The sequence below is a fragment of the Corvus cornix genome, chromosome 3 (assembly GCF_000738735.6).
Source record: "Corvus cornix cornix isolate S_Up_H32 chromosome 3, ASM73873v5, whole genome shotgun sequence".
Lineage (NCBI taxonomy): Eukaryota > Metazoa > Chordata > Aves > Passeriformes > Corvidae > Corvus > Corvus cornix.
The window spans coordinates 59,311,733-59,336,565 of NC_047056.1; the positions used below are offsets into that span (position 1 = coordinate 59,311,733).

The 24,833-nt window shown below is 37.7% G+C and overlaps 1 protein-coding gene across 4 annotated transcripts in view; it reads right to left on the bottom strand.

The window, feature by feature from the left end:
- Nucleotides 1-24,833, bottom strand: part of LOC104690600 (ectonucleotide pyrophosphatase/phosphodiesterase family member 1) — a 52,796-nt gene that overhangs the window by 12,678 nt on the left and 15,285 nt on the right. The window contains exons 2-16 of one of the 4 annotated variants that reach the window (XM_039568977.1): nucleotides 24,082-24,154; nucleotides 22,525-22,641; nucleotides 19,539-19,664; nucleotides 19,309-19,369; nucleotides 14,292-14,389; nucleotides 10,702-10,781; nucleotides 9,298-9,417; nucleotides 8,094-8,203; nucleotides 6,827-6,892; nucleotides 6,447-6,519; nucleotides 5,445-5,553; nucleotides 4,182-4,313; nucleotides 2,667-2,698; nucleotides 1,319-1,446; nucleotides 192-261 (exon numbers count right to left, since the gene is read on the bottom strand). In XM_039568977.1, the coding sequence (XP_039424911.1) occupies nucleotides 192-261; nucleotides 1,319-1,446; nucleotides 2,667-2,698; nucleotides 4,182-4,313; nucleotides 5,445-5,553; nucleotides 6,447-6,519; nucleotides 6,827-6,892; nucleotides 8,094-8,203; nucleotides 9,298-9,417; nucleotides 10,702-10,781; nucleotides 14,292-14,389; nucleotides 19,309-19,369; nucleotides 19,539-19,664; nucleotides 22,525-22,641; nucleotides 24,082-24,154 (1,395 nt within the window). Of the gene's footprint in view, nucleotides 1-191; nucleotides 262-1,318; nucleotides 1,447-2,666; nucleotides 2,699-4,181; nucleotides 4,314-5,444; nucleotides 5,554-6,446; nucleotides 6,520-6,826; nucleotides 6,893-8,093; nucleotides 8,204-9,297; nucleotides 9,418-10,701; nucleotides 10,782-14,291; nucleotides 14,390-19,308; nucleotides 19,370-19,538; nucleotides 19,665-22,524; nucleotides 22,642-24,081; nucleotides 24,155-24,833 lie in introns of those variants that run through there. The other 3 variants (XM_039568978.1, XM_039568979.1, XM_019290461.3) reach the window with 3 other exon arrangements.

Here is a 24,833-nt window from a genome sequence, read left to right on the forward strand (position 1 = left end):
ATAAACGTTTGATTTCTTTAATTGCAAATGGAATAATATAACAAATCTTAAAAAAAACCAAAACAAAACAAAACAAAAAACAAAAAACAAAACAAAACAAAAAAAAAAACCAAAAAACTCAATACCCAGCAAATACAGCATTTGGAAATAGAAGGAGCTAAAAATAAAGCTCATGTAAGTTTAAATCTCACCTGCATATTGGGGAAGCGATTGTCTGAGCCATGGAATCCACCTTTGCAGCTTTTAATCTCAAGTGGTTTTCTATTAAAAATACACAGTTTTTATAACTCACACTTTTCAAACCATATCAGCAAAAAGTACATTCAGTGATGACTTATTTACTTCTCTATTTAAGGATTCTTAGAGGATTGTCCGTAGGGAATGAGAAGTCTTTAAAGCTTGGGAAAAGAATGTCTTTAAAATCAGAATGGTAATTTTCTCTGCAAATGTTATGCCTTTGGAACTTTCATGCGATCATCAGAGTAATTTAAACTCAAAGTACATGATATATGAAAAAAAAATTTGTTTTCAGGATAACAGATTTTCAGTTCACTGTCATTTGGGTTACAACTTTACAGTACTTTACATAAGTACAGTCTCAATATTTTTTTACTAAAAACACTAATCTAATTTAGACCATTCAGACAGGAATCTTACAGTCTAATAAAAATAAACATCCAGCCTGTGCTAGGTCCATACACACGATTTAAACACACAGTTCTATTAACCCAAACCTAATTTGCATAACTTGCACATGTCTACAGTGTTACACAACAGGACTTACTGAAGAGGTGCACTGAAAACTCTTCCATGATGAAAGCCCTGAAGCATCACAGAGGTGCTCAAAATTAATACTATTATAGCAGATACCACTATTCTGGGACTTGTAAATTCTTCTGTAAAAACACCTAAGGTAATTAACAATCATGGACTCAGTAAGCTCAATGACTGACAAGACTGATTTAACCTAGTAATTATTTCCATGCTCTGCTTTCATGGACTCACTCTGGAAATTCCTACAGCATGCAAAATGTTCTCAAGTATCTGACAGTGAGGACCTTAGTTTCTAACCTGCCACTACCTCCATACCCAGCAGGGAGAATAGCTATGGCTGCCAGTTTAGAATTAAGCCTCCCCAGGCCAGCAAAACCTGCAGAAAAAAGCATGCATTGTTCCTTTGCAAAGTCCCTTTGCTATGACAAACAAGAATATCACACTCTAACAGCTATCACTGAACTCTAAGCACTTGGAAGAGAAAAGCTGTGAGAAAACAAGAAATTATTTGTTGCACAGTCAAGTACTGAGAACTGTAACTTACCGAGCAAGCTGCCATTGGGAGTCTAAATAAAAGTGCAGCGCTTCAATCCGGTCATTATGGGAAAAATGGAAACGCTTGGGTAGCAGCTGCTTCATATAAGCTTTGAAAGGCTGGTTTGGTTTTATGCACTGGAATGTTTAAATTAAAACAAAGAAATTTTGGTGAGATGTGTATTTTATGTCATGCACAGCTCTTATAAAGCACATCAATTGCAAATGGCCTGCAATAACTTCCACTAAGAACAATATAACTCCACCAGGTTTGGAGTTACAAGGTCTGGGACATATGAATGAATACTTAAATCACAAATATTGACTGGTTTGGGATTCAATAGTTATTAGAAGATATTTAATATTGGATTATGGACAAAACTTGCTTTTTTTTTATCTTATGGCCTACAGCTGTACAGAACCAAATGGTACTTCTTAGAATTAATAAAGAATTACACTAAGACATCACAGTAATTTCACAAGTGATAGGAGACTATCTAGTGCAACAAGCTACAGCTCTGTAATAGAGAAGGTAACAGATATTTAAAGTGTTTTTAGATTGCTCACTCAGGGACAAATAAATTTTTCCACAAACTAAGATCCATTAATAATTTAAAAAAAGAAAAAAAACCCCACAAAACACAAAAACAAAACAAAATCTCTACTGTAACATTGGAATTTTGGATAGTGAAGTCATCTATACAAACAGCATTGCTCTCACTGACAGCAGTGTCTGCACAAACGAGAGGCAAACAAATTACAGTGCAGGGATAAGAATAGAAGCCAGGGGCAGAGCAAAAAAGCATATCCATTAAACTGTAACTGAACAACAACAAAAAAATTCAATATTCTCTCTCAAAGCTGTCTATCTAAAAGGTGTGAGCAAGAAAATCCTATGTGTGTCCTGGTAATAGAGCTGAGCTTTACACTGACATGGCTCTCAGCTAGTAAGGTCCAGATACACAAGTTCTCCAGTTGGAAGAGCAACACAATACAGTGAACAGACATGAACACAAAGCCTTAGGCAGACTGATGTCACCTTACTCAGTTTTCACCTCCCCCTGTGTGGAACTACTGTTGTTGTTGTTGTTAACCACAGGTCACACACAGAATCAATTCAGTTGGAAAATATCTCTGAGATCATCAAGTACAAGTATGACTGAACACCACCTTGTTGACTAGAAAAAAATCTTCCAGTTGTCCAACCTAAACCTCCCCTGGTGCAGTTTAAGACTAGGTCCCCTCATCCTGTCACTGAACCAAAGTACAGAAGTAGCCCAGCAAACAGCTAAGTGCTATAAAATACTTGTAAATGTAAGCAGAAATTAAGCTAGAACAACAGATAAGACAACACTTACTGTGAGGTTTCTGGCAATGCCTTCATAGTTAACTGGAAGAATCATATGTAAGTATTAGTCACCTAAGTTAAAAAAGATCAGATGTAAAATGAAAGCATTCCTATCATGTGATACAAATGATAAGTTTGAATAAATTTCTGGGCATAAGAAATTATTTTTCCAGATTGAAAACCATATAGACCAAGATAATCCCTAACTGTCAAGCTATTGCTTTTTAGGAAATTTTAGTTCAGCATCTCTTTCCCTTGATTACTTATTAACAGATTTAAATTTAAACTATATTAGTTAAACTTTAGTTAATTCTACTAGCTAAAAGTTAAACTATGCTTAAATACCAAACTATATTAACCACAGTTAGAAAAATAATCCAAGAAGTAAGTTTTTACAAAAGAAGCAACTAAATGCTGTGTTGAGATGAATTTTTCCTCACTAATAAATTTATAAAGAAAAAGACAAAAGACACAAATGCAATCACTAGGACAGCAGTTTTGCCTAGGAAATATCCTTAGAAAGAAAGCCAAGCACCAGCTGGCTAAGATTCAGATGCTTAGACTCAAGCCAAAAGGGACCATTACATCATGTAGTTTGACAATTTGTGTAACACAGGCCCACTACATTTCACAGTTACTCTGTCCTGACTCTGATATCCAATACCTGACTAAAGTACATACAGGATTACCCTGGAAAGAGAACCATTCATAATTCCTGCACAGATAACATGCAGTGCTACAAAGACAGCTGTGCTACTTCATTGTAACAGTGCACATGCCCAAAGGAGGAGATACGCTACTTTTCTTCTTCCTGAACTTCCTTCTCCAGGGAGAACCTGGAACTGCATTTGACTCCCACATTCTCCAAGTAAACATTTAAAACAGTTTAGAATAGCATCAAGCAATGAAGTAAACAGGACTTAGTCACTGGGGCTGAGGCCTACAAGTTTTAAAGGGCAGAGAGAACAATAATCTTGACAGAAAAGAAACACAACCCACCCAAAAAATACTATGAAACATGAAGAAAACTCCTGCAGTCAACATTTAAAAGTACCCAAAAATTGCAGGCATTAAATGTTTAACTAAAATTAGACTGCTTAACCAATCAGAGTTTAAAATTTGTAAGCACTCATTGATTTTTACTTAGTTTTATTACATATGTGTATTTGCAGTTTACTCAGCTACTGTCAGGCCAGTAGGCCAAATTTTTATAACTAGGAAATGTAATACTCAAAATAATATGCAAATGATGCTACCAATCTAACATTCTGCTAAGACAAAAATATTGCGAATTTATACAAATAAATCCGTGGGATTCAAATATACTTTCAGACTTGAAAAGTCAAGTGGTCTCTAAAAACACAAGTGCACACACTACTCAATATTTCCTGCTCATCATTATCCAGGTTGTCCCTAGTTGGCACTCACTCAAGTTTACTAACGGAATATGTGGATCCTAAGCTTGTATTTGTGAAGTACAAAAACATACAACCAAATAACAAAAGTTAGTTTAGCAACTACATACAAGAGAAATACTCATCTGGAACATTGTTAGGTCTTAGGCGAGCTGCAGGACCGGGTACAACTATGAAATCTTGAACATTGTCCAGATAGCTGTTCAGATACACTGTTCTTCTGCAGCTCCCTACTTCCATCCCTGTAAAAGGAAACACATTTCCTTTTAAAATGGGAATATCAATGTAGAGTAGCCTTGCTAAGGAGACGTGTAACTTTAGTTGCAGAAGTCAGAAATGCAATTTCTTTGGGCTTTTTATCAGGAATCCCAAGGCATCTGACCCAAGGAGAGCACAATACTCACCTGTAGAAGATAAAAAACCACACACAGATAAACACTATCAGCCATTTCCACAGCTGAGAAAGACTCTCCAATTTAATAAACAGACAAACTTCCTTTTATAAAGGGAAAAGAACTCTTATGAGCCTAAGAACAGCAGTAAGGGTCAGACCAAATATTAATTTAGCTCAGTATCCTACCTAATAATGTTCAGTAACATATCTAGAGAAACACCCAATAAGCACAGCATTATTGACTGGTTGTTCTCCCAGTGCTCTTTAGCAGTTTTCAGAAGTCAAAGGGACTTCAAGTTGCATATTGCATTTGAACTCTTAATGATTCTTGACAGGTTTACCCTCCATTCATAATTTTTTTTAAGTCTGTATAGATATTTGGCTTGCATCATTCCCTGTGGCAACGAGTTTTGCAATATTTTGTGCTCATATTTTGTTTGTCAAGCAAAGAAGTAGAAAAAAAAATAGTAAAATATATAACTTACAGAAATAATTCCAGATATACAGAAAAGCTAGAAAAATAAATCAAAGTTTCATATTCATAGCCTTCTAATAACGTATAAGGGAAGTGATAGTTGGAAGGAAGATATGGCTTTGTATTTTCAATTCTCCAGCAGTTTGTAAACTGGTGCTGCACAGTGTAGTTAAAGGAAAGAAGGAAATGAAATCTATAGTCTACAGTTCACCTTTTTTATTCTATTTCTTTTATCATATGGTAATGATTGCAAAAGGAATTAGAAACAAAATATGAAAATTATTTAATTCCTCCCTATGTTGTACACTTCTTTACCCCCTCATAAAATAGTCTGACACTGTCTCACACTGACTATCTTTCATATCATCTTGACAATATAAAACATATTTTATAGGTATTACTTGTGTGTTAACCTTGACAGAAACATACAAGTATAAATTCAGAATATTACTTTATAAAGACAGTTCTTCAAAGTTCTGATATATTTTATAAAATCAAATTTACCATGATCTGATACAAAAATTATGTTCAGGCATTTATGCAAGTTCATTTGCTTTAGACCATCCATCAGCATCCCTACTATTTCGTCCACTCTCTGTAATGCCATGATGACCTGCAGGACAAAAATAGGAATGTAAAGTCAGTGTTAAAAATACTGTTAAATATGGCTAAATAAAAATGAGATCCTGCAGACTGCATATCGCCTGCATTGTTCAGAGTTACCTCCACCTACAGAAGACTAGCTATATCTACACTATACAGCCCTTAGCCCAATTTTTTTTTCTGTCCCACATTGTACCATGACACAGCTATACATTTTTATGTGTTATTTCAGTTGCAGATGCTTAAAAAAAAGGAAAAAACCCAAACCAAAAACATCAATAAAGAAATCCCTCACAGCTATTCAGTACTTTTTAAGACAGTAGCAGTCCCAAAGACTTCTTATTTATATAACGAATCACAGGCTGTGATGGAGTCAATGTTCCTTTCATCTGTCTCTTTCTGAGAAGGCATAAATTGTAACTGCAGAGAGATAAAGCCAATATCCACCTAACCTTAGCACAGAGGCTGGGGGGAAATGAATGACAACTGTAACTTGAATACTTCACCACCACAACTGGGACATTGTTATGCAAACCTCTGTTCTTGCTAAACGGAACACATACAAATTCTCTGTCCCCATTCCCCTCCCTCACCAAAAATCAATGTGAACCATTAGTAGGAGCAGATAAAAGAACATACAAGACATACCCAAACACGCTTTGGTAATATAAAGTTATAGAAATAAAGAAAATAAAAAGAAGGCTTACTAAATAGGCTGTCTATTACACACTTCATATCAATGTTAACCATGGATGGACTATCTATTCACAAATTTTTTTCCTAATAAGCATACTTCACATGATCTCAGTTAACCTAACATGAATTATGGAAGTTACAGAGTCAGAGCAAATTAAATTAAAATTAAAATTTAAAAAAAAATTAAGAAACTACAGAACTACTTACTCCGCTGCTTACTGGTCCAAACTTATGGCCCGAGGAATCTGGTTCTTCTAAATACAGAGTGTAAAAGTGTGGTCTATATCAAACAGTACCAAAAATGTAATATTTTACATACATGTTGAGACAGTTTGAAGAGATTATATTTCAACAATGGAGATCAAATATTGGAAACAACACTGTCATTCAGAGGAAAAATACTTTGAATGGAGAGATGAAACTTAATTAAAAAAGCTTTCAGTCATAGAAACAAGTTCGCATTAAATAATATTTTAACATTGTTAGAATAAAGCATAAGATATTGTTTAAAACAGAAATCATGTTTACAAAGTAATTCATTGCAATACCACTCAAACAGGAACTCACACTTGCAAATGTACACCTACCTTTCATCTTCAGGTAGCTGCAGCCAGCGAAGGACAGTCACCACTCTTTCTTCAAAGGGGATTGAGCTGTATCAGAATAATATAGTATCAACCAGCCATGAATTTCCAAGAGCTAAAAACTCTTAGCCATGTATTACCAAAAAAAAAAAAAAAAAAAAAAACAAAAAAACCCCACAAATATATTACAAACTATTTAGCAGGATGCAAATTTATCTATGCTAGTTGCCTGTGACTCTATAGGAGTTTATGGCCTGAGCTAAATTCCCTTGAATATTGTCCCCAATGACTGTAATATGATTAGAACAAAGCTCCCAGTAGAGCTTATGCTTATTATACAAAGCAAATAATTGGCCTCAAGGTGCAAAGTCACAAGCAGGTTTTCATTCCTGTATTATGTTTTGAAAAGGTCTTGGTTTATGGGTGGGGTTGGGTATTTTAAATGTACATGGGTTGAATACAAGTTCTCATACTATGTCACAAAATAGATTTTCTCCATCAGTTACTGAAGTACACCAACAATAAGCACGTTGACCTTTAACAAAATGAGGCACCCACAAAATAAGTATTCAATATTTAACATAAGTTCAAGTAACAGTGTATCATCAGTTCCTAGGGAAAAAAAATATAGGTAGCAAATCAAGAATTAAAAATTCCATCCTACATGAAGGATGTAAGAAGAGAAAATGATCCTAAGATAGAAATGAGAAGCCTGATTCTTGGGCAAGATTTGAGACTATTAAATAAATGGTGATAAATATTTCCATTAAGCAGAAAATGTTTAATTACAGTGAAGAGCAATCACTGACTAAAATATGAGTGTCTTAATGTGAAATATTTTATAATTTGGAACGAAAATCATTTTAAATTGGAACAGCTTACCACAGTCAACAGTAAAACTTTAGTTTTCATGGACAATATCACATCAAAGCCTGATCCATTCACTGTATGAGAAGTTTGCATTGAAATACTCTACACCAACTACAAAAGGTTTTTATAAATAGAAAGAGTAAAGCACTAGAGCTTCAAACCTAGTTATGCTTAAAGCTGATTTTTACACATCTTACCATAAAAACATTTCTTGATGAATGAAAGGATAATTAAACACTCTACATTATACTGAAACAAAGTTAATTGGATCCTAGCCTTTTTTTCCCCACTGCACAAAATTATTTGGAAAAGTAGGAAAAAAAAATATGCTTTCTCTGGCATCTGTCCTGCTGCAATCGTTAAAGTCAAATATTCCTTTGAGACACAGGCATTTACATACCCATTGTATATTTCATACAGGTTTGGAAAGGTGCCATTCACTGCTACGTCAGACCCAGGCCAGAAGAACGTCCCTGCTTTCAGCCCTTGGTACATGGCTGTGAGCCAAATCTGCCGGAGAACATTCGCCATCATTAGTTCCCATCACAGCTGAGAGACTGCCAGGCCCACTGCCACTCTCACCAACTCTGCACCCTTCAGCAAGACCAAAACCTGACAGTTTAATGGAGCACTCCAGTCAATCTAGCCCGTCATTGCTATCTGCAGCCCAGATATACCTTGTAGCCTGAATCCTCGTGGCAAACACTCTCATCCCTGCTGCTGCTATGCCACAGAGAGCCAGGACAGAGGTAGGAACCATTAGTAGAAATGCAATGGTAGAACCATGGTTGGACACCAGGAAGGGGAATTGTCTCAAGAACAGTGACACAAGAAGGGATGGGAATATTCCAAGGACCTACATCCCACACACTCTTGCATATGGAAACAGCATTTTGGTCAGTTCTTTTGATTTTACTGCTGCTCTCATGATTTACAGATTTATGCCTTCTGCATGTTTTCTGCCTACTTCATATATCATTCTCTTCTCAGTGACTGCTGCAAAGTCTACACCCGTGTGTTCTTTCCTCAAGGAAAAAAAAAAAACCAACCTGTCTTCCCCACACTACTAAACAATTGCATCTGGTCCCTTGCTCCCTTGCTATTCTTCAGGCTAGTGCTCACTCCAATTTTTCCCTGCCACTTCATTTTCATGGTAGTCTCATCAGTTTTGCCATAGGTGCGTGACTGAGCTGAGACAATTCCTTCTAAAACCACAAACTTTAGGCTTACGAGTAATTTGGGCAGAGCATAAACCTTTCTTAGTGCTTCTTATTGCTCAAACTAACTGGTCTGTTGATTTCCTCAGAGAAGCTAACTGCAAGCCCACTCATATTAAAAGCAGACCGAAATCTGGTAGCTGTATTAGCTATTTTAAGCCAGCATTCTCCTTAGAGAAAATTCCATTTAAGTTCAAAAAAACCCATTACATTTTGTTTCATTTGTTATTTTGCAGCTCTAGTACAGCAATTCCTGGTGGTACTGAGTAATGCTTCTTGGCTGACTTAGAAGTACCCTCTGTACTCTTTCGACATCACTATGCATCCAAGCAATACTACATAACATAACAGGGTGATGTACATTCTCAGAAGGGTATTAATACTTACAGGCTGGCCTTGGTACCACTGTGGATCAAACTTCTCCTTATTTCTAAGGGTGAAAGACGCATTTCTTTTGGGGTCATACATCTTGTTATCAATTATACCATGAGATTCAGGATACAGCCCCTGTAATTGAGAGTATGCCTTGTTGCAACACTCTAAAGAAAAAAAACCTTCCAGCTACACAAACATGTCCTTCAGACAAATATTGAATACTCTCTTGGTGACTACTACTCCACTAGTAGTTCAGGACTGAAGTTTAGCAGCATCATCTACCATTGCTCCCAAGCCCTGCCTTCCAACTCTTAGTTGGTTCTCAATGAGATTTTTAAAAAATTAGGGAATCTCCTTTGGGATCAAACTGAAATGAGTTCACACATTTGTTGCATCTTTAGTACCAAAGACAAAGCAATTACCTCCATCACATGAGCAAAAGCTCTAGCTGGGATAACCATTACATGAGCAGTGAAAAAGGTGCAGGCACTAGTTCTTCGGTAGTTTTAGCAGATTTTGTGCTCTATCTTTAAGCAGACTAGCTCCTTTATACATTTACATTTATAAGTGATAAAACAACACCACCATTAGGACCTTTCTATTTTTCACAAGAATGGGGATTTGAGATAAAGCTCTGTAGTGTACACCTCACATGGCTGCAGGGCATGATTAATGCCTCTTAGTTGCATATTCAGTCATGGAGATCTGTGAGGATTACACAATTACGCATCTCATTCCTGAACCTGTGTTTCTCACCAAATGCCCTGACAAACTGGGAGGCAAGAAAGTGCAGATCCTAGTATTTGATTGAGTTTTAGTTGCGGCATGATGAAACCAAAATAATCTTCTGGATTCCAACCCTGCATTTGTGTTGAAAACCTCCATTTTTCTTATTCCTCTTATATGCAAGAAGCAGCAAATTTACAAGATCAGCTTTGTGACATTTCTATGCAGGCTTGGGTACAGTCCACCACAGAGTCAACATAAGCATCTTTCCTTGCTCACATCTTCCCCTTCATTTCATAGTCTTCTTTGCATCATGCTAAACTACCTTAAAGAAGTGGAATAAGGTTGGCAACTTAAAGCAGTCAGGCTGCTCCCACTCCAAGAGCAGAAACTGCAATTTAGTGGAAATATTTGCACAAATGAGGAGTTGTAAAGTGATGTGTGAACTTTTGCCTATATGGGATTTCTCACAGCTCCTCTTGGAAGGACTGGATTTACTTACATTAGATCTGGCCACTTAGCTGTAGTGGTATGTAATAGCTGTTAACCTAAATTACATAAATACAATACATACTTCTTCCTACTCTAAAGGGGAATCAAATTATTTTAATAATTCATCAAAATATACTATTGCCTCAGAGAAAACTTGTTAAGTAGTAGTGGAAACATATAATATACAAGAATTCTTACTGTAACAATGGAGTAATGGTTGGGAAAGGTTTTTGAAGGATACACTGGTCTCATACTGGAAGTGTATGTTCCACATTTCTCTAGAGGGAGGAACAAAGAAAGTCAGCAAAATAACTGAAATAAAAATCTTGCAAGCTTCTCTCGTGAAGATGTATACCTATTAAAAAAACATAAAGCCAAAATATATTTCCGGAAAGTTTTCACTCTTCAAAATTGTGGACTTAATACTTAATTTATCTTCCCATATTCATTTACAAGCTGACTAAATGCCTATTAACACAAATTTTATATATGCCTAATGGCTGACTGCAATGGTCACACGAGCAAAACCTACAGCCTTGTGAAAAGCATGTACAGATAAGAATGAAAAATGAAAGCAATCACACCTTCCAAAGCTGCCCTGGTATGCAATAAGTGCAGTCTGCAGCTTGAGACCAACCAGCCACTTAACCCTGGGTGCTCCCAGAGGTAAAGTGGCCACTGACACAGTGATGCCTGGCTCTCTGAGTCATCTGTCAAATCACCACTTACTTTGCAGTCTTCCTTTCTTGCTTGTGGGGCTTTTAAAATACAAAAAGAAACTCTTAGTCTAGGATGAATGTCAAAGTTTTCTTTATCTCTATATAAAAATCATATGGGTTTAAGGAGATTAGTGTACAGTAATTGCTAGTACGAAGAGGCATTAGCAAGGCCAAAACAACTGAGCAAACCTTATTTAAGAGGTCTAAATTTCCACCAGCAAAAGTGTGGGCCCCAATTTTCAGAAAGAAAAAAAAAAAAGAAAACACCTTCATTAACAACTACAAAAATACCAAAACTGTTTCAACAGATGCTAAAGAACCAAAAGTTATGACCCTACAGGAAGAACACCTGGGTCAATCTTCACTATGACTCTGGGTAATTATATAATATAAATAAAATAGAAATTAAAGGCTCCATAAACATAGAAAGTGTTGCATCAAGGCACTTTGAACTCATTGCATTGGGGCTTTGATTAGATTTCAGTTGAAATAATAAATTTGAGCTAATCCAGATAAAAAGAAGCCAGGTGGGAAAAATAAAACCTCTCAAGTCACACAGACATCCCCTCCCACACTTGTGTTCTGTAGTAACAAATAATCACTTGTACCTTTTTTTACTACAGGAAAACACTTAGCACATTTCAACAATTTCCAAATCTGTTGTTGAGTCTGTTTTCCAAAATCTTAGGTTTCTTGTGTGGGTGGCTGGGGAGGTTGTATTTTGTTTTGTTTTGCTTTTTAAAAGTAATAGAAAAACACACTTCTAAGGTTTTGCCAAAAATCCTAGGGACTTTTTGCTAGCACTTTCCATAAGAGTTGTCTTTATTCTCTTTGGCTTGTTGCCTTAGCTAAAGATGATTTAAGACAAAAGGATCATTTATCTAAAACTTAAAATATCACAGCATAATTGTATATGAAAATGTCTTCTCTGAGTACCACATGCACACAGTAAGATTATTCCTGGGTTCACTAAAATCCCTCAGCTCTACGCAGAATTGTCCATCTTTCAAATAGCAGGGAGAGCAAATGTATAACAAAACTTGGTAAAAGTGAAATTATGATAGCCTTACAGGCATCTACTCTGACAGATTTCTCCAAGGAGACACCAGAATGTCACTGTAAGCATGGCTGAATTAACTGAACCAAATAATGGAAATATTTTTATCTATCAGAATTCTGAACTTGTCATCAAATGCTTTAAAGATGAAAATCCAGGCATTTAGCACAGTTCTAATTTAATGCAGAACCAGGCAGTCCAGTAAGTTACTGAATATGAGCAGCTGTTCACTGCTTTGTAAATGCTGTCATTCTTACCCTCTTTTTGAAAATTGAATAGTCTTATGAATGGATAGTTAGGAACTCCAAAATTGTTTAATACAAATTTTCAGCAATAGTCAAGAAATTTATCCACTATTTTTACCTTTCTACACAGAGGAATAGATTTCATTACTCTTTTCTGAACAGTAGAATCCTGCAGGAGTACTTACTCACTCATATAGAAGTTAATCTTTACAATATGACTGCTTCCAGCATTTTTGGTGCCTAGACACATGGAACGTGAAGCACAGAGATTTGAAGCCACAGGACCTCAGTGTTATGGGATATACACCTCAGTAACACCAATTTTCATTCATGAGATTGTTTTTCTCTTGCTGAAGAAAATTTGCATTATCTGAGCATTTCACCCACTATTTTACTATGAGGGAAAAAAGAAGAAAGCTGAAGATCCCATAGCACATTATATTGCAAAAGCCTTCTAGCAAATTACAAAAAAATGCTCCAGAGTACTTTAGAACTGTAAATATAATGCAGAATTAATACTTGCCCCCAGACTATTCCTCATTTTATTTATGTATTATTAATCTTTTAAAAATGTAAGTTTTGACCATCAAAAGCTTTGTTGTTCTGGAGAAGTGAAATTACTTTGACGAAGATTCAAAGATATTTGTGTTTCTTAGTGGTCAGAATGTATCATGGGTTCAGTGCAAATAGAAATACAAGCTTATTATAGAAGTCAATGAGAGAAGCCTCACTGCAGTCTATCCAGACCAAAGAATGAGGAAAGTGTACATGGGGAAGTAGATTTGGAAGACTGGAAGCCCTACAGATGCTTTGTGACACTGCTGTCTTGTATCTCAGGCAGAGCTAGAATAATTTGTACTAGCCAGCCTCTCCTAGAAATGTCCCAGAAGCCTTCTCCAGTTTAAATTTTTTATAACTGCATCTAATGAAAACTTTGCAAGTGCCTCATTTTATTCTAGCATGGAACAAAATTAAAAAGAAACCAAAACCTCAAATACATCTGCGAATTGTTATGCTCTGGAACACATCAAGTTGTAACAACCACTGTAAAAAAAAAGCAAGTATTTTTACTGATTTATTTTTAGTCAAACTGAAACCAGGCACCCCAGGTAGTAATTTATGAATGTCAAGAAGATTGGCGTATTTTTCAGACAAGAAATACCATCAGTTCTCTACAGACCACAGCCAAAACAGAAACAGGAAAAGTAACTAAAATTATTTAGACACTACAAAATCAAGTAAGACACTAAAAAAGCTGGGGAATATTTCCTCTGGAAATGTTTGTTAAATTAAGGCTTTCTTGGATGCATCATATTTCTACCAGCCCTTGTATATCATCTCTTCTTAGTCTCTTCCTTCTCTGTCTACTTTTTCCAAATATAATCAAATGCTTTTTATCTTGCTTTCCATTTTCCAAAGCCATTCCACCTAAATATGAGATGATATGCATTATAGAGTAAAAAGAATCTACTTCTATTTTGAAGAAATAAAGTAATCTCACAGCAAAAACCATCCACCTCCTAAATATAACAGGGGCTATCATTTATAAGATTTCACTGAAAATCGAAAGGGCCCCTTCCTCATGCCATCTCTCTTTCTTGCCCTTCCACTCTCCCACACCTCACTTCCCTGTGCATGGGTGTTCTTTAGGGCAACAACTTCCACATTCATGGCAGAAGAGTGAGGATTTTAAAGAGTGAGCAAAGCTGCATCCATGTTTTTTCAGGTAAGACGTCATAATATTTCTTAGACAAAGAAACTACTCACGTAATTTGCTAATAACAGGTAGAAGGCCACCCCAAGTCTGCAAATATTCTGCTCTGAAGCCATCCAATGAAAATAGTAATACTGGAGACTTGGTAAATCTGAACAAATAGAAATTGAATATTAAAAGACAGTCTCTGAGAAACAGTTTCCTATCACTAATTTCAAGAAAGTTTCCCCCAAACAGTGGGAATGTTCATTATGGGGCTATAAACCAGGCCGAGGAAGTCCTCCTAAGCGGGAGGGTTTGCAGGCTGGCACAGTGGTGAGCACACAAGCCATCGGGTTGAAGGCTGGCAGAGCAAACCCTGCCCAAAGAAGCTGAGGTTTGCAGTGGGGCATGCACAGAAAAGCCATGTCAAGGTCTGATTTCAAACACACCCATAAAGTGAAGAACAAGTCAAGATGCTCAGATGATCCATCTGGTAGGTTTGGTACTCCTTATCTTGAAATCAGTCCCACTGAAGCAACATTCAGCCCCTCCAACCCCACTCTCCCACCCCAATGTAAGAGCAGGGAAAGAAGGCAATGTAAAGCCAAACTTTCCTTTATTCACTTTGCTCCTGAACAACCTGTAACCTAGCTGAAAAAAAGGATTCCTTTTTATATATATACAGTGCAGAGAACTGTAAGCAAGTCTAATGTACAGGGTCTGTTAAATCAGCAAATAAAACACATACTCTTCCTTTCATCTTACAAAGATTATCTAACCAAAAAGAACTTGCTTCCTGCTCCAGACGTACCACCAATCTCCAAACTCAAAATATGGCCCTGCGACTGGAAACACTGTAATAGCATTTCTGCCAGAATTTGACGGATAAATTCAGAAACTGATTTCACTGGAACCAACACAAATAAATTCTCCCCTTACAGTCTCCACAGGACCTACGTTTTCCAGTCTTGACTTGTTCCCAGATTCAGCCCTGTTCAAACAACTTCTCTCCAACTGTAAGTACTTAAAACATTGCATCACAGACAGGAATAGTAACTTCTGTAACATCAGTAACTTCTTCCTTGAAGAAAACATACCCTGTGTTTGACCTATAGACATGAGGGCATGTGAGACTGGGGAAAAAAAAAAAATCACTGCTGTGCAGCAATAACTACTGAAAATATGGAATTTCATAATACAATTGAATATATTTTATGTGTTAACTGCAAGCTCATTTTCCCTTTTTATATTTACAAACTGTAAAATTAAAATGCCTTTTTTTTTTAACTTTGTTATACTTTAGTTTCCAAAAATAAAACAGTGAGGATAGAAGACAAATATTATTTATAAACTGTTGACGATTTCTTTAGTGATGTACCCCACAAAAAAATCCAAACAGTCATTTACAAATGAAACATTTATAAGCTGTGTGTCAGTCAAACAAACTAAAGAATAATCAGGCAACCAAAACACGTCTATCCTAAGAAAATTTTAATCAACAATTTGGACAACTGTTCAGCCGAAAGGATTTCATTAGTCCGAACTGTTACATAGCCTACCCTACACCCCAGACAGAATAAGACTTTTAAATGCATTTTTAAATGCATTTCTAAGATGTATTTTTGTAGCCTGCTTTTTAATTCATATGGCACAAGTGGGAACAAGAAATTAATGATTTTTAGGTCAAAACTAAAGCCCTTGGGCAGAACAGAGTAAGGAAACTTTATGCACTACCTTCACCCATATTACAAGTATTTTTTTGCACCACATATTCTGATCTCTGCAAGTTTTGAAAATACCTTCTCCATGCCCCTTCCTGCTCAATAAATTGATTCACTTCAATGTAGAGGTCTAAAAATCTTCACTGCAAAATTCTGTGCAATGAAATATGAACCTTGAGGCAAAGGCTGTTCAATATTACTTACCAACAAGTCTAACCTAAAAAAGAAAAAAAACCAAACCAAAACCAGAAAACCCCACCAAACTTAAAACAACCACTTAGAAAGGGACTTTACGCAGCTGTTTCTGGTTTGGCATTTACAAGTAAACCAACTGTTAAATACATGTTTTGGTTGTCTGCAAATCTAGCTACAGACCCCTTCGCACATGTAAAATTAAACTTGGCAAAATAGGCCATTGCCACAATGAGGGCAACTGGCCATTTCACTTTTTTGTATACTCTACACACGCCAAAACTCATTTATTTAGTGGTCTGCCCTGGTGCTCAGGGAAGCAAAGTGTGACAGACCATGTTAAACTGCACTCCCTTTGGAACAGCTCCAGTAAATTCCCCAGGCAAACTGACCCAAGCTCCATTCCGAGGTATATCTGCCACTTCCATGCATTTCTCCTGCCAGTAGCCAAGACTGCACTTGCTACTTCAGAAATGGGCTGTCATGAGCAACCAAGCCTGGGAGGCTCAAGTTTTGGTCCTGCCAATGATTCATGCTGGCTGTGTCCAAACAGTAAGATGAGCATGTTTCACAGCTCTTGGATAAATAGGTGTGCCACAGTCACATCCTGACTCCAAACTGAAGGAAATGCAGTAGCAATTATCCCCTCCTATAAACCGGCTTCTATGGAAACATTATGCAGGCAACACAGGCTTGCTGTGGTCTAGTAGGTTCACAGTCTGGATGATCAAGAGCCCAGAACCATGGAACACATTGCCAAGTTGACCTACCTCACTGCAGGCAGGTTAGACCATAATTAAAAGAAAGAAAAAGAAAGCAAAATAGAAGGAAAAGAAAGTTCCCTTGCAAAGCTTAACGAAGTACACAGAAAACTTCCTATCCCACACACACTCATACACTACTGCCTATATACAGCCATAAAGCACAGATGAACAGCTTTCTGTCCCACTAAATGTACAGAAAGCCTCAACAGAAGGCATAAGAGCAACCTCCAGGTATACAGAGAGATCAGCAAAGAGGAAAGGAATCAGATGCTCTTCCAACTCAATGAAGATAGAACAAGTAGTAATAGGCCTGAAGTACAGAAAAAGACATGAGGACAAAAAGACATCAGTAAAGCCATCTATGTAAGTACTAGGATAAACTGCTTGAGTAGGTTTGAATTGTCTGAGTATTATTTCACTCCTAGAGCAGCAGGAAGACTAGATCACTCCTCAGATCTTACAGCCTATTAACTTTATAACCCTATTAAGCAACATAAAACCCAGTTTTGGAAAGACTTAGGTGTGTACTTAATTTTAAGCAGTTGATCAGTCTCATTGAAATCAGTGGGATTTCTCACATTAAGCACCTCATCGAATGCTGAGTAGTCTTTTGTCTATTCTGCACCACAGGAACGGCTAAAACACAGCTAAAATTAAAACAGAATAAAACCAGCAACCTGAACCCACAAAATATCTGCTATCCTGAAGTCTCAAAATTAATACTGCAACTAAAGTCACCTGCACTCCTGCCTACCACACAGCATAGGAAGAAGTGGATTGTTTACAGAGTTGTGACTTTCGGGAGAGGCTTGTGTGCTAATAGTCGGAGATGAGACTTCAGTCAACACTGCTTGATTCAACTTTGACCACATATCACCCTTTCCTGGGCTGGGTTTTATTGCAACATTTTGGGGTTTACCAGGATTAAAACAATTTTAGAAGAGTAACTATGTATCCCTTTCATGAGCTGAACAGAAAAAACAAACAAAAAACCCTGAAAACAAGTTAACCCACAGGAGTTGCCCTACGGCATTTGTGTCAATAACTTTGACTGTGGATCTGCACAAGACTTGTTTGTTTACCAACCTCTTGGGGGCAACGCTTCCTAACCTTGCATTAGGGAAATCAGCATCCTAAACTCAGTTCCCAGCACAAAGTCCCAAATGGCTCCTGAACTCAGAACAAAAGTTAATGAGAAAAACTTCAAGAACATCCTGGCTATCACCTTCCTCCATAGGGGATTACTGGGGACTTGGACTACAAGCTGGACAGAAGCTTCTGTTTCTGTCCTGAAGAAGGTTCTGACATGTCAGCATCTGTTAGTGCTCTGAACCAGAATGAAGGGTACTCAGTTGGTATGAAATATTCCAAAAAGTTATGTATTTTGTTTGACATTATAACTCCAATGAATAAATATAGCATGATTTAAATATCTTAATTCAAAAAAGTAATGACATAAGAACAAAATAAAATGGTTTTACTTTACTAGAAATATCCCATCGCACTATAATTTCAAAACCAAAATAAAATAGGTCTGATTTTTTTGATACTTGTCAGACAAGAACATAATTGAATTCAACTTATCCCATAACATATCTAGCAAGTATTTACTAGTGGAACATATTTCAATCAAGAATTTAAGTCACTTCTATTGATAGCTTAGATATACAATCATAGTTTATAGTCAACTTCAGCTATGAAGTTAATTTGAAGATCCCACAGGAAAAACAGTTCAAGAAATACAGGCTTTTTTTCCTGGCTGGGAGCTTTGCTGTACTATTCAAGCCTGAGTGCTGATGCCATAAACTACATGAGTCATTCCTCACAGTGTATACATAACTTGCAGGAACAGGCCCAATGTGGAGCTGAGCCAGAGAATACAAGGATCCCATGGCACTTTACACCTTTTAAAGAAAGTAATTCAGACAGCTTGCAAATAGTGTTGTCCCACTGCTGGTGGAGCTGGAACAGCAATCTGCCCATATTTTGCAGTTTTGAGGCTGGAAAATGCACGCTATTGGAAAGGTCTTTTAAAGTGACAAAGGAGGGAAGCAATCTCAGGAGTCTAAGGTTGCTGGATGGGTCCCAAAATATTTGGGATGGTGGGTATTGTAGCACATGTAGGTCAATAATACAGCTGGCAACCAGGCAGAGGTGCCCAGGGCACACACGTCTGTGAGACACAGCAGGGTTGAGGAAGAGGCATGTCTTGCAAGTCAAGCAAGTGCTGGGATAGAGCAACCTGATGTGTTAGTAAGCACCACCAAATGCTGGCTGAACAGGTGTTCCTCTCTGTCTGGCAGCTACTTTTACTGTGTAAAGCAGGTCCCAGGAAGGCACAGCAGGGAAAACAATCTCAAAAATGAAATGCAAGCAAAGAGCAGAGCTATGCAAATATACAATTTCCTCACCCTTTTGGACACTGAGGTTCAGTAATGTCCTCACACTCTTCTTCAACCCAGCTTGCCTCTCCTTAAAAAAATAAATTGCACTCATTTGTTTAAGACAGTACATTCTTACTGACACATACAAGGTTTTTTTCATTTTACCGGATGCTTTTAAAGTCATATTATGTTCTTGCTCCTTTTATCCAACTATGGGTACATATGAAAGATGGTAGTAATTTGTTGATAATATTTACCTTTACAAACAGCTTGATAATTGACACAGCAATCTTTGCTTTCCACACAATCATCTGAACAGGAACAACGATATTCTGGTCGCCTCTTTTCTCCACACCTGAATTTATTGCAGGTCCATATGTGGGCTAAAAAATGGGTGAGAGAGAAGGACAGCACAATGATTAATACTGCTGTAAGTCCAGAACTAATAACCCAAGTGTTAAGTTCAGTCTCAAATCTTTACTCACTGAGGAACAGTCCTCATGTGTAATAGAGATGATGAGTTATCTCATACATGCATAGCATCACAAACTTCGGCACTTCAGGAAATGGAAACACCCATGACTAGGTATCCAAGAGCATAGTCATCTGAATACAACTATGCAGCATATGGGTATAAATATCACAGATCAGAAAGAATCCTTTTTAAAGATCTCCTAAAATATGGTAATTTATGTGGGTTTAATCTAGTAAGATCATACTATATAAAAGTTTCCAAAAAACTCCCCCAGAAAAAAAAAACAAATTGAGTCTGAATTTGGAATGCCTAGAAAACACTGAGCAGCACTAACTTATTCTGACTTGCATTTGAAGTCACAATATATTTTACCAGTCATCATCAGACACTCCAGCCTCGTTCAGCACCTCTTAGGCACAGGCATCACTACCACTATTTAAGACTCGATACTTAAGCTCACAGGAAGACCTACTGACTTCAGCTCCACTGCTGACTTTATTAGAGAACAACGCTGGTTTCTCTGAATGGCATACTCCATTACATTGTATCATCTGAAGACCTGGATGTCCTGGTTGAACATGAGCCAGCAGTGCCCTGGCAGCCAGGAGGGCCAGCCCTGTCCTGGGGGGGCATCAGGCACAGCATCGCCAACTGGGCAAGGGAGGGGATTGTCCCATTCTGCTCTGCACTGGGGCAGCCTCACCTCGAGTGCTGGGGGCAGTTTTGGGTGCCACAATGTCAGAAAGACATTAAACTATTAGAGAGTGTCCAAAGGAGGGCCATGAGGATGGTGAAAGGTCTGGAGGGGAAAGTGTATGAGGAGCAGCTGAGGTCACTTGGTCTGTTCAGCCTGGAGAAGAGGAGACTGAGGTAAAGCCCCATTACAGTCTTCAACATCCTCACAAGGGGAAGGACAGAGGCAGGTACCAATCTCTTCACTCTCATGAACAGTGACAGGGCTCAAGGAAAGAGCATGAAGCTGAGCCAGGTGAATTTTAGGTTAGGTATCAGGAAAAGATTTTTCACCCAGAAGCTGGCTGGGCACTGGAAAAGGCTCTCCAGGGAAGCGGTGACCAAGTTCAAAAAGCATTTGGACAACACTCTCAGGCACATGGTGTGACTCTTGGGGTGTCCTGTGCAGGGCCAGGAGTTGGACTTTATGATGCTGATGGGTCCCTTCCAACTCAGCATATTCTGTAACTCTGTGATTTTGTTATCAGTCATAAGCACAAATAAATCCTTTACATTCAATGAGGACAAACACAAGTGAATTTACCAGTTGAGTGACACTTAAGTGAAGATCTTAACATGGAAGCCAAATCTAAATGTTTGAACAGAGAACACTCAATGATTTTCATACATGACCAGCAATTAGAAATCCCTAAAAGCATTGCCAGGAGGTTAAACTCACTTTCAGATTACTGTATTTCAGTAATTCCATTAATATCAAATAGATCTTTACTTCCATGAGAGAGAGAAGAATCTATTATGGTTCTAGTTACATGATGCTACTTGATTCTCCACTGATGTTAAGGCTGATTTAAAAAAAAAAAACAAACACCATCAATCAATTCATTTGCATTCTTAGTGCTAAGACAGACTCTCCAGTTTGTTTTTAAAAAATCTTTATCCACAAGGGGAGTGATGTAATAAAACAGAGTAAAACCCATGTGACTATGTACCTGGATATATCAACTATGTATGTGTAACCTGACCTTTCAACAGCAGTCAATTGAAGCAGGGATCTGAGCTCAGTTTAATTTTTTTGGTTTTCAAAGTCCACATTGGAATTTTAAATGTATCAATGTGACCTCATCCAGACATTAATCAAATGCATTTAAAGAGGAGTGAGAAGAAAAAATGTTATCTGAAAGGAATGCTGCATTTGAAGCATTAAGGCAAAACCAAAGTAGGTAAAATAGTCGAGTTCTGTCCTTGGTGTTCTACCCGCACTAACACCTTTCCCTGTGAGATTTTCCCAACATATTTTTCACACATTTGCCTATCTGACCTTTGCCTTCTGGCAACTCATGGCAGCTGCTTCTCATTTCGCAATCCTTCACCAGTGCAATCTGTTTTGTTGTCCTGCCTTGACTCGTGCTCATGATCCTTGCTTCACACTCAGGCTGGGGAGTTACAAGGCAGAGGGCCTGAGCAGCTGGGTAAGGAGAGATGGCAGCTCTCACAGAGATGCTCTGTCCTTCCCCCTTTTCACTCAGGCAATGGTAGACAAATGCAATATGCAGAATGCACTTCTATTCCAGGCTTGCCCAAGGACGTAGGAGTTATCCCTGATGCCAGGAACAATGCAGATCACTGTTGTCTCACCACCAGAGAACAAACAGCTGGCTAAGACCTCCATTTGTTGTTGTTCCTCCTCCTTCCAAGGGGGAGGGCAGCAGCACAGTCTGTTGCAGTGTCTCTCCTCAGGGAAAGCCAGCCTACTGGCTATGTCAGCTCCTAAGTAGTCCAGCTGAGTGAAACCCAAGCTTTGTTTGTGTGAAACAGCAGCTGTACCAGAGCCCTGATGTTTCCACAGGAGTCCCCAGTACTACCATCACCACTGCAACTCCACCCAGGAATGCAACACAGAGAGCACAAAAAGGGGGAGATGAGTGGCATCAGAACCACTCTGCTGTTCAGTAGCCTCGCTTTATTCTCACAGCCCATCTGAAGTAAGTCCTGACCACAACAGTACTCACATATGCTGAGCTGTCCCTTGTCAAAGAACAGGAGAGATTGCTCCCTCAGCTTTTTTCCATCCTTACCTGGTTGTATACATGTTTCCTGGTAATCTAAGCAGCAGTTTCCAAGCTTGACACAATCTTTATCACAACGGCAGCTTCCAAAGGTCCTTTCAAAGCAACGACCTTTGCAGGTTTTCACTGTAATATTGGATAGTGTTAGATGTCAGTGGCTGAGCCCAAATCAGTCAACATGCAAAAGAAGCTAGTACAGTCAGCGTGTGAAATGACACACTTGGCCATTCCACAACTTACAGCATGGCTGCAAAAACAGTGACAGCCAAAGGAAAGTCTTGTTCCAACCAAATGCTTATTTCTTCTTACGGAACAAAAATATTTTTTCATCATATTGAACAAAGAGTTCTGTTCTGTTTTAGGAGGAACATGGTGTTTCTGTACAGCAGAAACAAATTAAATAAAAGACTACAATTCTAGTTGTGACTGTCCTTGCCTTTCTGTGTCACAGGAAGATGTGAGTACAGTCACTCAGAATATGCAAGATCTCAAGACAAAAAGTGGGGTGTTCCAAAGCAGACACAAGAGATACAAACTTGAGTATACTGCTCACTGGTTTATTTTTTGCTCAATTTTAATATGAAAAAAAGAAAAAAAGACATAGCATTCTTCTATTAGACGGGGGTTGCTGAGGGCAGGGGAATACTCCCCACTCCCACCCCAAAAAAACAACAAAAACAAATCAAAAAACAACCACCAAAAAAAACCCCAACCAACCAGAAACTGGTGATGTGAAGGATTAACAAAACTTAAGAATTTCGTCACACTGTCTAATCACCAGAAGGCAGTGAGGTAAATCCTCCATCATTTGGCTCCTCTTCTGAAGAATCTTGAGGTGTGTGATATGAGGAAAATGAGATAATAATGAACCAATACTGCAAAGCTGTAATAAAATGAGAAGAAACCTATATATATTATAATAGAAGTTTTATAAACTGAACTTCTGTTAAAAGTCATTGTTTGTTCAACTTCAAAATTATTCTTCATAGTTGTTCCCTATTTTTTTTTCTTTAAAAAAAAAAAAATCTTTCGTAACCTTCTACCTGAAGAAACTTCACCATTGAAAAAACCACATATTTTTCAGGACAGAAAATAGACAGAGGAATTCCACAAGGAATGTTTTCAGGCTACAATTCTAACCAGTAAAAAAATAACTTTTTTTTCATCCATAATTGACTGGAAAAGATGAAAAACAAATGTTCCAGGACAACATGAAATAGAAGTTGTTGCGTTTTGTTGCTTTGTTTTTTTTTAATGGTGAGCTGAGAAAAGCCAGCCATGTGACATCACCACAGTGAAAGTTGGGATACACGGAAGCTGCCAGACCAGACACTGAGTACCAGGATCTCTACCTCTCAAATGAGTACACACAAGAATTGAGTACACCTGAGGTTTATTTTCTGGTATTTTTATTCCTCTCTTACTGATATTGCTTCAAGCAGTGCATGCAATCCTCTTCCTGCAGCAAGAAGGGTGGCATTGTGATAATATGAAACTTTATGCACTAAAAGGAAAAAAAAAAGGAATTGCTCAGTAATATTACTAAATAAAAGACATATTATTTACCATCTTTTGAACAGCTAGGCTTCAGGCCAAATATACATCCTAGGATTGTTGTTAACATGCAGACACAGAGTACCTGTGGGACAGGAAGGAAAAGAAAATAATATTAAATTACCACTGAACGGTTTTGAAAGCACTCTTTTTCTCTATAACGCTATACAATTGTACTGAAATTCATAAACATGCTGATTAAGAGGCTGATTTCACTGTTCTCACTTCCACAAGTAGCTATGTTGTTTGCAATTAATTACTAGTGTATGAACATGCTTGTGACAACTGGGCCTATGCATATAATTTCTTCTCAAGTCATTTAGCATAGACATATCATCATGTCTTTCTTGATTTCTTTTATATCATTCTTTCATGATGATATATTTCTATTTCTTACATATTTTATAGAAACATTTTTACTCCACTTTCCTTCCTCTTACATTGTTCTAAGAAGGTGAAACAGACTACAAACAGAAGGCAAAGCCCTTAAGTGATACCTATAATTTTCTCAGGCAGGAAAACCCTTTCCCACTTCCTAGGATCCAGTTCATACTAGATCTGGGTCCACACCATGGTAAGCAACTGTGGGATGTCACATTAAGACTGACCACAGTGTCTTGCACTGACCAGAAACTATGGCTGTGTTCCTTTTGGATTCTGGATGCACTGAAGTTATCGAACAAGTAGTGTATTTTCCTTGCCCAGCATTTTAGGGCAAGATTTAATGCCTACTCAAATACAGGCACAGATTTCTTTTAACCTCA